Source organism: Mytilus edulis, unplaced genomic scaffold, assembly GCF_963676685.1.
Source record: "Mytilus edulis unplaced genomic scaffold, xbMytEdul2.2 SCAFFOLD_2098, whole genome shotgun sequence".
NCBI classification, from domain to species: Eukaryota; Metazoa; Mollusca; class Bivalvia; order Mytilida; family Mytilidae; genus Mytilus; species Mytilus edulis.
In genome coordinates this window covers 1-13,317 of record NW_027268201.1, presented here as the reverse complement: position 1 = coordinate 13,317, position 13,317 = coordinate 1, and the positions used below count along the sequence as shown (strand labels likewise).

The following is a 13,317-nucleotide window of genomic DNA, read 5'->3' as shown; positions in this document are numbered from 1 at the left end:
GCAGTTTTGCGCTAGTACGGACCTGAAACAGTATTTATGTAAAAATTTTATGAAAGGTGTAAAAATCAAATTCATACTTGTATTTAAACGATTTTTATTGTTTCCTGTAATTTCCTTATCAAATCGGGTACAAGAGTGTCCTTATAAATACATTTCGGCAATAGTCTCGGACTTAACAATAATTAGTTCTTATTGTTATATTACATTTTGTGTGTTATCGTAGCCAGGTTAAATTCTAACTAACTCTCCACAATAGACCAATATGACATAGAAATTAAGAAATATAGGTAACCGTACGGCATTCAACAATGCGCATGGCCAACACAGACCCCGAAATGTCTGCTCCTTAGGATTCAATATTGGTTTTGGATACCAAATATTTAATAACTGGTAATACATAAACCACGAAATATAAATTTTCAATGGAGTACACATTTTCTAAAGAATTGTATTTAGACTTTGCCAAACCCACTAAATTAAGTATCCACAAGACAATTTTTTCCCGACGTGAATTTCTTCTACATAAGAATCCACCGCAATATAGGTCTGGCGGCTGGGTGGGGTTAAATCAATCGAGAATAATGGCAAAGCAAGAATGTGTCCATCGTACACGGATGCTCCACATTAAATAAAGTGTGTCAAAATATATATGTATTGACAATTTAACTGCATGTCAAAAATGTGTTACAGATGATATACCTTCAGCGTTCATTCGTTATAAGGACCGAAAAGGTTTGTATCCCTCTTTATTATAATTGTTGAAGCGATATTATTGACATTTCTTTATGTATAAAGAAACCCAACAAACCTTTTGCTCACCTGGCCGGAGGGCCAAATGTTCTTTTCTCATCACTTGGCGTCCGTCGTCCGTCATCGTTGTCGTCAAAATCCTTATCCTTTGAGACTACTGGTCCAAATTTAACCAACCTTGGTCATCATTGAGATATCCAAGATTGCTGATAAGGCTAACCATAGGGATGAAACGTAATTTTTTGTATATTATTTAGAAAACCGTTAATAATTGAGAAAATCTAACATTAGCAAAAATGTTTGGAATATTGAGTTCTACCAATTGTGCATACACTTCAAAACTGTCAGACGATTTTTTAACGGAAGTTATTGCCCTTTGACAAATTTTACCATTTTTCATAGTTGTCCGATATTTTGAAAAATACAACAGATAGAAAGATACTTTGAATGTACAAATGATCATCAAACCAAGTTTAACAAATAAGGTCAGTCGACTCCTTATTAGAGTTATTGGCTTTGGTGTCCAATTTTTACCCTTTTTGCGTTTTTGCCGTATATCTTAAATATCGTATTAGATAGAAAGAAACTTAGATAAGCAAAAATAATCAACAAGACAATATCTACAATTAAGACATGATGGCAGAAATCGTCAATGAACTCCTTCTTGAAGTGATTGCCTTTTAATGGTGACTTTTACCTATTTTTGGCGTTTTGCCATATATCATAAAATTCATAAAATATAAACAGACACTTTGAATCACAAAACTGATCAGCAAGCACAATCTACTAACAGGTCAAATTTTGCCGATATAGTTTATTGACTGTTACTCTTTATAGGAATGATTGTCCATAAATCAGGATTATGTTTACCTTCATTTGTGCTGACAGTTAAAACTAAAGAATATACAGAAAAACTAAATAGACAAAATGATCAGCAATAGAGATCAACAAAACAGATTATTTGTCATGAATTATTTTCTCGTCTTCAATATGTTGGAGAGTGTCCTTTATTAAATTTGCTCATAGTCCAAGGTGAGCAACACAAGCTCTTAAAGCCACTAGTTTGATTCAGTTATGTGAGGAATGTATTACATCATCTATATTCTATTTCATCTTAAGTTCACAGGCACTTGTCTCTAGAAAATATTCTGTATACCTCTACAGGTTTACTAACAATATATGTTGATATATGTTAGAGACACGTTATAGTTTACCCGACTGCTGACGTTAATTTTTGGGCATATTTAACATATCATAGCAAATAGCTGTTTTAAAAATATGCTCCAAGCTCAGCATGCTGAAGGGGTCTAATTTAAATAAGATTAAACTGATGGTCAGAAAAGATAGCATACTTTATTCAAGATACAACTAATTAACAAATATTGAAAAAAAAATCATCGATTAAACGTTGTTTTGTTTGTTCATTAACAAGAACTAAAAACAATTAATATGTTAAATACCAGACATCTGATATTAATTTTAATTGCATATATCGATTTGTCTTTCCAAAGACATGTAAAGAATCCTAATGCAAACTATCGTCAAACTCTATATCCCTAGAGAGGATGCATTACACATGTTATCCTATAGGTTTTACGGTATCTTTGAAAGAGCAATTTACTATAAACAATTATCGAGTATAAATGGTGATAAGAAGTTAATACAACCAATTCAACTTGAAAACCGAGATACGTAGTGCAAGGAACGATATAAGCAAGTTGAAATATTGAAATTGATCATCATATTTAACGGTATATTATAACTTGACGAACAGTTATCTTCAATAAAATGATGTAATTTAAATTGTATGAATATTGCTGATATTACCGACTTTTGTCATTATTTATTAGATTCAGTAACATAGAAGAGGATGTTTTTCTAGACAAACATTAACATACAAATGGATAAGGAATGTATGCATATCAACTATACTTAGCTGAAAGTGGATACGATATACCTGTGTTTGGTATCGGCCATTACTGTTTCAATTTAATCCACGTGACAGCTATCATCTGCTTGTTGTTAAGTTTTTGTTCCGCCATTGGAGTTATTATACTTTTATATAATCGAAAAAAGGAAAGTCGTTTATGAAATGGCATAAACATGAACGCTTTTTGTTATACAGATGTATTTGCGATACTTCTTATGGTTTTGTCCATTGTTTGGACCACGCCCAGATACTGATTACCAAGGACCATGTTCGTCCAAGTGAATTATGCTCCTTGTATGCTCTGCTCATAGTGAATATCTGCTTATCCGAAGGTTTATTTTCTTTGACGTCTGCGTTAAATGCATTTCTGTCAGTTTATTTTAGAAAGAATGTCAATTATGGAAACAAAGATTGGAAACTGTTTCTTTTACTTGGTGTTGGACCATTTTTATTCGCCGTACTAGTGTGTTCTTTGGGTGTGTTAGGTCCAAGTGGATTTTTGTAAGTATGAAATAGAACTGAGGTAATAGGTTTTTCAAAACAAATGTCATAAACCTCTGATTTTGACAATTAAATATTTTTATAACGATTTTTGCTATTTCTCTACTGTTTTATTTTGCTTCAATCGTTTATTGTTATTCATAGGTTACCATTGCATTGAATACACAATATTTTGCTTCTTTCCATCATTTGTTAATGTAAGATAAAGAGTTGTTGTACATCGTATTTACCAACAATGGAATCATTTAATCCAAATTTCATTCCGGGTTTGTCATTTGAGAGGTCGTTGTTCACGTTTTATGCAACTAAAATAAGAATTTTGCCATGAATACACAAAACAGGATACTGTGCTTCACCGTTTAAACTATTTGAAAATACTGATCGCTTACATGTGCACATATATGATACAAACCTTAACATGCTTATTTATTAAATCATGGAAACAAGGATGATTAAAGATTTCAATTTCATTTATATTTTCAGAATAATTAAAATACAGATCCTATGTCCGCTTTCCGTACAAGTATCTGACAAAATTACTTTCTGTTCTTGTAATTATTACACAAACCGTCCATTTTTCAAAGATGTGGTATCAATCTGGAAATTTTTTTTTAATCCCGAAAGGGCTTTAAAAACTGAAAATAGAACGGAGCGTTGTTAGATCCTTGTAAGCAAAGCATGCACACAGGATTTGAATTTTGACCAGATTGCTTTTTAAAAGTGGGTTGCCAAATAATGAACTTCGTCCCAGGTTAGAAGAGGGTTGGGATCCTGCTAACATGTTTAACTCCACCACATTCTGTATGTATGTGCCTGTCTATAGTCAGGAGCCTGTAATGCAGGGGTTGTCGTTTGTTGGTGTGTAACATACTTGTTTTTCGTTCATTTTTTGTACATAAATTAGGCTATTAGTTTTCTCGTTTGAATTGTTTAATATTTGTCATTTCGTGGGCTTTTATAGCTGACCAATGCGGTATGGGCTTTACTCATTGTTGTAGGCCTATATAGGTGACCTATAATTGTTAATTTGTGTTTCATTTGGTCTCTTGTGGAGAGTTGTCTCATTGGCAATCATACCACATCTTCTTTTTTTTTTATATTCGAGGCATATTAAAACATGGAAGCATATAACAAATGACACAATCAAACGTTATTAATCAACAGAACAAGTGAAAAACAATTGCCATATTCCGTAAATTTTGACATCTGAGAAACCACGATATTGCATATCATAAGACAAATCGTACTACAAATTTAGTGATGTGTAGATTTTTAATTTCGGAGGGTATAAATCTTTTAGGATGTCAATACATATAAATGTTTTGTTTATTATCCATAGCATCCAACTATGAAACATTTGACACTAAGATTCAGTTGGGTTTTAAATTTCTACTCCTTTGGCTTCATCCTTGTAATCGAAAAATTGCACTTTATAGAAATGCCGGAGAATGGATGGCTTTATGTTATTTCATAAGCATAAACTAAATTTACATAATCAGGGTTGATTTAACTTGTCGGCAAGTTGTTGATCTAAGTTAAATTGGAAATTGATTTCCAATTTGCTAGTTCCTTAATCATAGCTTTTATATGCTCTGGACATAAACAAAGACAACAGTCGTATACCACTGCTCAATAGTTATAAATCGATAAAACAAAAACAAATCCGGGTCACAAACCAAAACCAAGGGAAACACATCAAATCAAAACAACGGAACAACAGAAACACTAAACTGCTGCAAAAGCAAACGCCAACATACATAGAAACAGACCATTTGTTAACAACTGTCATATTCCTGACTTGGTACAAGACATTTTAAGAAAAAAATGGTGGGTTGAACCTGGTTTTGTGGCTAGCCAACCTTGCGCTTTAAGGCAATGTTAATTATACCGCTAAAATTACAACACTACATGACAGGAAACAGTACAAATAAATGCAAGAACACTTAGGAGAGAGAAATACACAACTAAATAATATAATAGTACATTTGAACATTTAAACCACAGAACAAAACCCGGATACCTTCCGTTAATTTACAAAAGTAAACCCAAATAGAATTATGAACTGTGCGTCACACGTATGTTTTAACGCCACAAATAAAGGCAACAGTAGCATACCGCTGTTCAAAAGTCATAAATCGATTGAGAGAAAACAAATCTGGGTTACAAACTCAAACCGAGAGAAACACATCAACTATTAGAGGAAAACAACGAAACAACAGAAATACTGAAGTGCAACAAAAACATACATAGAAATGAACTATTAGATAACAACTTCCATATTCCTGACTTGGTATAGGACATTTTAAGAAAAAAATGGTGGGTTGAACCTGGTTTTGTGGTTAGCCAAACCTCGCGCTGTATGGCAATGTTAAATATACCGCTAAAATGACAACATAACATGACAGGAATACAGTACAAATACATGCAAAAATACTCAGGACAGGGAACTACATAAACACATAATATAATAGTACATTTCGACATGTTAACCACAGAATAATAACGAATATCTAAAATTAATTTAGGACAACAAGTGACGTCACAGGTAAACGTCCAAAAATAGAATATAAAATTGGGATATAGTTTGTAGTGATGTTATTTTATGTATTTTCTAACGATTGCAAGAATATTAATTTAGAATTGTGTTAGTAATGTTGTGATCGTTTGTATTTTCTAACCATATCGGTTTTAACCGTTTAATAAAAATGTGTAAAAACACATAATTCTTGAATTTTCTTTTTTTTTCAGTTGTGTCTTTGATTCTGTTAAAGGTGTCATTGCCATGGTTGTCATCAGCACTGGTCTGACAAGCGCTATACTGGTAGCACTTTCCACCTTTTATGTTTTAACATGGTACCGAATTTACACAGAAACAAAGAAACTTAACACTCAATTAAGAAACAATGGGTGTGCACGAAGTGCAACATTGAAATCTGCGAAAGCCATGTGCTTATTTGTGGCTGTTTATATAATTCAATGGACGCCTCTGAGTGTATATGGCACATGGCAGCTAATATCAGATGTTCCGTTTGGACTATTTTTAGCAGTTGTTATCATGACAAATCTCAGTGGTGTTTTCAGTGGAACAATCTGTCTGTTCAACAAATCAAACAAGATATCTGTATCAAACCAAGATCTTGAGAAAGAAAACAGGACATAAGAGAAAGCCGGAGAAAATCATCGGACTAGAGTTGTGCTATTGTATATATTTTTTTTATATTATTTGAATTTCTACAAATACTTGAATGTGATTGGTCCGTCAGAATATTTTTCCTTAGTTTACACTTCGATAGACCATGTATCCGAGACTACTTTCTTAATTCATGTTATCATTGTGTTGATTTCACTGTGATGAAGAAAGTTGAAATTTTAAGACAAGCAACAAATGTTGGGTTGATCATTATAAATTAGTGTTTACCGTCGGAAGGACCGAATATCGAATACCAAAAACGTAAATTGGTTAACAGGACTTTTTTCAATTTTATAAGATTTGATATAAATGTTTATGTATGAAATCATTAAATAAGTTTAGTCAGCTATAAAAGGCCCCGATGAGATTTTTTTAAAATTTTATATTGAAATTTTAGAATTGTAAATATTTTAGTAACTCAAATTACATAACATTCATGTCTACCATAGACAACAAAAATGTGGTAAAATAAAGACAAACAAAATTTGTTTATATACCATATGAATTTATTCTTATCAGATATTTATTAAACAGATAAATGTGAAAATGCTCAAGACTGGCAGAATATTGAATGTTTTCATGCCTTAAGTATTTTATGTTAGCAAAAATCTTTCTTGATTTTCAAACAGATACATTAAATGTATGCTATACCTTTAAAATTTATCCCTAAACCTATCTAAACTTCATGATATGTTGTGAAATTTCTATGATCTGGACAGTTAATGTGTTCTGTTGAATATTTGATGAGGTTTGAGAGTGAATATTTTCTAGTTTATCTGTTTTTAGAAATTTATAAACCAAGCCAACTCATATTTTCCCTCTCAAAAGGATCTTGTCGCAAGTTATCCTAGATAACCACCAACATTAAGTTTGTCAGTAAACCCATAAAACTCGTCTAACAGCTCAGGTCAAGATCTTAGTACATAATTAGTATATACGTTTTTTTAAACAGTAACTTTAAATCAGTAATCCGCTTAAATTTTACGATTTACTTCATTATTTTATTTTTGATATATTATAGCGTTGGCCTACATCTGAAAGTATAACCTCGATATTGCAAGGCCTTGTCATGCATTAGGGAGCTATCATTTGATTTTTAGGGTGGGTGGGTGGGTGGAGGGCTAGGATGAAAAAAAGGTAGGACAGGAATTTTGAGTAAAAAAAGGCAGGATGAGCAACTTGGCAAAAAAAAGTCAGGATGACAATTTATGTAAAAAAAGTCAGGATAAACTAATAAAAAAGGCAGTACCGAATACAATGAAAAATAAAAAGGCAGGACAGAGATAACAACTAAAAAAAATGCAGGACAACATTTTTCATCCTAGCCCCCCCCCCCCCCCCCCCCCCATTAAAGTCAAATGGTAACTCCCTAACCACAGAATCTACTATTTTTCTAATCAAAAATATTTAACAGTTTAATACTTACATGTATGAAATATTTAAATAGTTGTAAAACACCTATTGTTATTATGTAAACATCTTTTGAAGAAACATTTTTTGTTGGCGTTGAAGGAAGTAGTAGGTAACATATCAATGGTATTTTATTTAAAGTTGCATTACTCAACCAGTACTGTCCATATCAGTTTGACGAATATTTGGGACCCTGTCCTATATGTCATGTCCAGCGAACTTGTAGCAAATTATATGTTACTGTCCATCAGATTGTCTTATTTCGAATTTTCTGTCGACATATGATACATATCGCTGTATCAACAGTTTATTCATAGTAAATATTCTATGATATTTTTACCGGCGTTTTGCATTTGCGGCCGACTTTTCTTTCTCTTTGGCCGATTATTTTCTTCATTTGCGCCGATTGTTGTACAGGTAAATTACTACAGATGAAAACTATTTGTATTTATCTTTATCATCCTTTTCCGCTAGCCAACCTATGTTATGAATTGTCAATGATAACATGCACATAACTGTTGCCCCCTGCCCACAATGGTGAGGTAGAAGTAGGATTTCGAGCAAAAAAGTCAATTTAATGGTTAAAAGCACTTTGTTTACATACACTAAAATAACTGAGTATAATATATATATAGCAATAACAAATCAAATGATATAAAATCTATTTACAGCCTTTAAATTATTGAAGGACAATAAAACCTCTTTACGCCACGAAAAAAGCACAGCACTAAAATGCAAAAAGGAGCAAATAGAACTTGAAATTATTGAATCGGCGCAAATGAAACAACCAAATCGGCGCAAATGAAAGATTGAAAATTTATAAGATCGTATTGTAAGCTAAATAGCGACCTAGTGCATGTAGTGATCTGAGGCATTTTTCAATTGACCTGGTAATCGAAGAGGATATCCTACTAGAGCCTACCATAATCAACACAATCACGTCACGGGTGACACCAGTGGAGCAGGGTCTGCCGATATTACCCCCTCCCTCAATCCCACCTAAAGCATGTGGTATCACCCAAATGTTTGATAGGATTCATGTTGCTCAAAATTTAGTTTTCTTTGTAGTGTTTTGTGATTATAAATAAGAAAATGTGGTATGAGTGCCAATGATACAACTCTCCTTCCAAGTAACAATGTATAAAAAGTTAACAATTATAGGTCAAAGTACTGTCTTCAACATGGAGCCTTGGCTCACACCAAACAGCAAGCTATAAAGAGCAACACAATGACTATTGTAAACAAATCAAACAGGAAAACCCAGGTCTTATCTTTATTAATATGAGTAACACTTAAGAACCACACCAACAGACAACCACTGAACAAATGGCTCCTGGCTTCGGACAACAGCATAAAAATGCAACGGGGTTAACCGTTTTATCAAACGGCAACATTCACCCCTTACTTAAGAGAGGTGTAACATTACAACATAAATATACACTTGTTTGTATTTTCGTCGCCTGTCATCGCATGGCGTTATTAGTTTCTGCCAACTTGAGTTTTGAATATCCCCTTACTGTGGCGTATCTTACTTCGATCTTTTAATCGGACACAGCACCCTTACGATATTGAACTATAGTTATTTTGTGCGAGATGAATGATTAAGAAGCCATGTCTGATAGGAAAAGGAACATAAATTCCGTTCTCCAAACGTATCACCTTATCTATACAATAAAGAACGCTTTCAACAATAGTTGATATTTCCTTAGGTGACCTGTTGTAATGCCAAATATCCGCTGAAATTCAGATTTGATTCGTCTTTTTTGGGTGGCTGTAAAAAAAAATTTCATCAATATCCCGGACGACCCACTTTGCAACACTTATTCATTTGATGAAGTTTTTAATATGCTCGGTCCGTCATCAAATATTTGCCATTGAATCTTCAAACTTTGTAATGCATCAAAATGATTTCATTGAAATCAGTAGGTCAATTTGAACGAGACGGATTATGAATTGTGTTTTTTTCTGCAGTGAAAATTCATTTGAAGTTGCTACTACTAGTTTGACAATGACACATATTCAAAATTGAACTAGCTTTTAATGTCTGGAAATAATTGATAGATGCAAATATTGAATTCTTTTTTATGTAAAATTCTGAAAATGTATAAATATATTATAGTACATGTAGAGTGATTGACAATGAAACAACTACTTAAATGACGTAGATTGTGTCTAGTTTGAAAATCACGAACAGATTGATATGTGGTGTTACCTTCTTTCAGTACGTCTTGCATTGGCCAGCGATTTATCTGATACATGTTAGGATTTAGTGCAGGTACTTACGAGATAAGAGATCGGGTGCACTAAGTTTTCATCCACGTGTCAAGGATAACACGATAAAGGTATCAACAATCTTATGTCATTATTTCTTTAATCTATTTTCATTTATTTTTGGAAATTTCCTAACCTTGATTTAAAAAGATTTTCGTCAAATCAATCTTCTAAAGATAGTGATTCTTTACGATTTATGTTAATAATTCAGTTACGTAAAATTCTTCTCTTGTACATGTTCTCAATTTTAAAAATATAAAATATGAAATATAATTCATAATAGTAGCTCTTTGAAAGATGTGTGAATGTTTGGTTCCGACATCAATCTTGACAGACTTAATAAAACCTTTGTATTAAACAGATAAACTAAACATTATGGCATTTATATATGAAGAAACTGATCAATAATCTTCAGGGAAATACTAAAAGGATTTTTTTTTTTACACACTTTAATGTTTGTGTATCAATCAAATGCGATGGCATAAAAATAAGCATGTCGCCGCTTCAATCGTTCAAGATTGTGATCTTCGTAGTGCGTTGGCTATGCAGTTTATTTCCTGAAAGATGGAAAATTAAAATTACAAAAATAGTCCCTAATCAAATGGCAAAATCAAAAGCCCAAACACATCAAACGAATGAACAACAACTGCAATATTCCTAACTTGGTACAGGCATATTCTTATGTATAAAATTGTGGATTAAAACTGGTTTTATAGCTAGCTAAACCTCTCACTTGTATACACCTTGTAGAAAGAACCACTCTAAGAAGAAATTAGAAACTGCACAATGACGACTGTGTACATGGTTAATTTCCTATGAAATTGTTTAAACAAACAAGATTAAACGGAGAGAAATACAAACTATTGAATTCTACATACTGATATGTAATAAGTAACAAATAAAAAGGCTAATTCAGACATCAACTGAATCAAACAAAGTTTTTCTGAGTTTCGGGTTATATCATGAATGGTGCGTGTTTTGATGTACATAAATAATTCCTGGACTGTCTGATAAATTCATTTATCTGGAAAATACGGAAAGTTAGGAAAACGTATCAAAAATAAAAATCGAAACCTAAGTGAGTGTTGATGATGCTGATACGGACGGCAAGTGAAATCGCTTTGTATCGCGAATTTTGTTGCGGCATGACAAAATGCTGAATACTTATCGAAATAAATTGCGACTATATAACAGTACTTATATTTTTATTAAGAACAAATTTATCAATATCAATACGGATTCGGTGGATCTGGCGGCGGTGGCGGCTCTAGAACAACAGGCCATGGTCTCATTTTCATGTTGTCGTCAGTAATGCTTGCTACAGAAATCTCATTAATTTCTATAAAATAAAACAATAAGGTTAAAATTGCATGTATGACCAATCTTAGTAAAGTCCAATCTATCGTACATTGTAAATCGTTACTCCTCTATTTTACTGTTAGCAGCACAGCAAAATTACAGTCCTATATTCTAGTAGATATACCAGGGGTGAAGGAGTAGACTCAATACTGCAAAATGAGAGGGGATAACTTCTGAAGTTACAAGCAACCCCTCCCCCCCCCAAAAAAAAAATTTAATAAAATAAATCAAACTAAAATAAAAAAAATAAATAAAAAATGTCAATAATCTTTAAGTCATTGTCCTAATTCAGTTTCATTTTCTATTTTCAATGAAAAAATATTCCAAAAGAGTACATATTTATGCCTGGGCTCCTACGCCAATGCATAATATTTATCATTAGTGGTGATCAGCAAAAGCAATGGTACAGTAACTGAATACGACAAAAACGGACATATATGATTTTTATTCAAGTAGAATACAAATCGCTATACCATTTTTTTCTATAAAGATCTTTGATCGTATATAATGTATTGGGTACAGTTTTCTTAGAAAAAAGTGTATGCACTTCAGTTTGAGATATTATATTTATTTTCATGGCCCCGTATACATTTTTATTATTTTTAATTCTGTCGAATGAGGGTAACTGACAATCTCCTTTAGAATATATAAATTCTACTTTCCCAAGCCTCTGGTTCAGGAGACTTTTGCTGTTGGAAACTAAACTTAAATGTTATTTGTTTATGTAATATGTTTTACGTAACTATTAGTTTAGTTTATATTTTTATATGGTACATAATGTGTTTTCCTCTCATGAAAGATATACCAATTTTTATCTCTGACAATGACATATAAATATTTTTACTTGTCTGTGTATATTCATTGCATATATGTATGCTGTTAGATGCATATATACTCATAATCAACATTCCATTTTATGTAAATGAAACTATACGTATGCAAGTATCCGTCATGTTATGTTTGTAAAGATAAAACGTGTCATATGTATTTAAAAGAGGGAAACAGGATACTCGCGAGATCATGCAGCATATACTATTACTGCACAGGCAATATACTTGAATTATCTTTCCAACCAAATGTAAAAAAGAAGATGTGGTTTAATTGCCAATTAATGAGATAATTCTCCACAAGAAACCAAATGGCACAGACATTAATAACTATAGGTCACCGTATGGCCTTCAACAATGAGCAAAACCTAAACATACCGCATAGTCAGCTACAAAGGGCCCAGAAATGACAAATGTAAAACGATTAAAACGCGAAAACCAACGGCCTGATTTAAACGAGAAAACAAACGGCCTCGGCAAAGAACAAATGTATTTTTGTCCAATTGTTTTGCTTCCTCAATCTGAAAACGATCTTTTACCGTAATAGTTATTCAAATTAAACTCTTATAATAAATCGTACTACGAATCGTTGTCTTTGTAGTAAATTCATACAGTGGCATGTTGTAAGGTATACTGTATAAGTATATAACATATAATTTGTCGTTACCTTTTCCATGATCAATAGGTACATCTAGTTCGCTAAGAGATTCCCAGTCTCCGTCCAGACGTGGTACACTAACTGCAAATTTGAAACATCGACATTTACATAATGTGTCTGAACTGATGTAAACCAATCTCACCCATTGTTAAAACAAAGTTTCTTTATTAGATGTTAATTTCAAGTTTTTCTATTCATAGATATTTTTCTAATTCTAACCCCAAATAACCCTCACGGCCTTGTCATTAGAAAAAAAGGTATTCGTTATTCGATCTTTTGATCATACTTTAAACATAAATTTAAACCATTTATCTCTAAATACAAAGACAAAATAATAACATGTAACGTCGTTTTACCTCTTTTACTTGGTATGCGTACTTTGTGTTTGATTTTTAAACCAAATATTGTTCTTCGGTCTAAA

General features: G+C 32.5%; 1 protein-coding gene and 1 pseudogene across 1 annotated transcript; one reads left to right on the top strand and one right to left on the bottom strand.

The window, feature by feature from the left end:
* The first annotated feature begins 2,661 nt into the window (after positions 1 to 2,661).
* On the top strand, positions 2,662 to 6,769 carry LOC139507015 (uncharacterized; annotated as a pseudogene).
* Positions 6,770 to 11,242: 4,473 nt separating this feature from the next.
* On the bottom strand, positions 11,243 to 13,304 carry LOC139507016 (uncharacterized; the record flags this gene model as incomplete). The annotated part of the gene is given in 3 exon segments (XM_071295605.1): positions 11,243 to 11,391; positions 12,906 to 12,977; positions 13,253 to 13,304. Coding segments are annotated over 3 exon segments (234 nt in total), but the record flags the coding sequence as incomplete, so codon positions are not given.
* Positions 13,305 to 13,317: the final 13 nt, after the last annotated feature.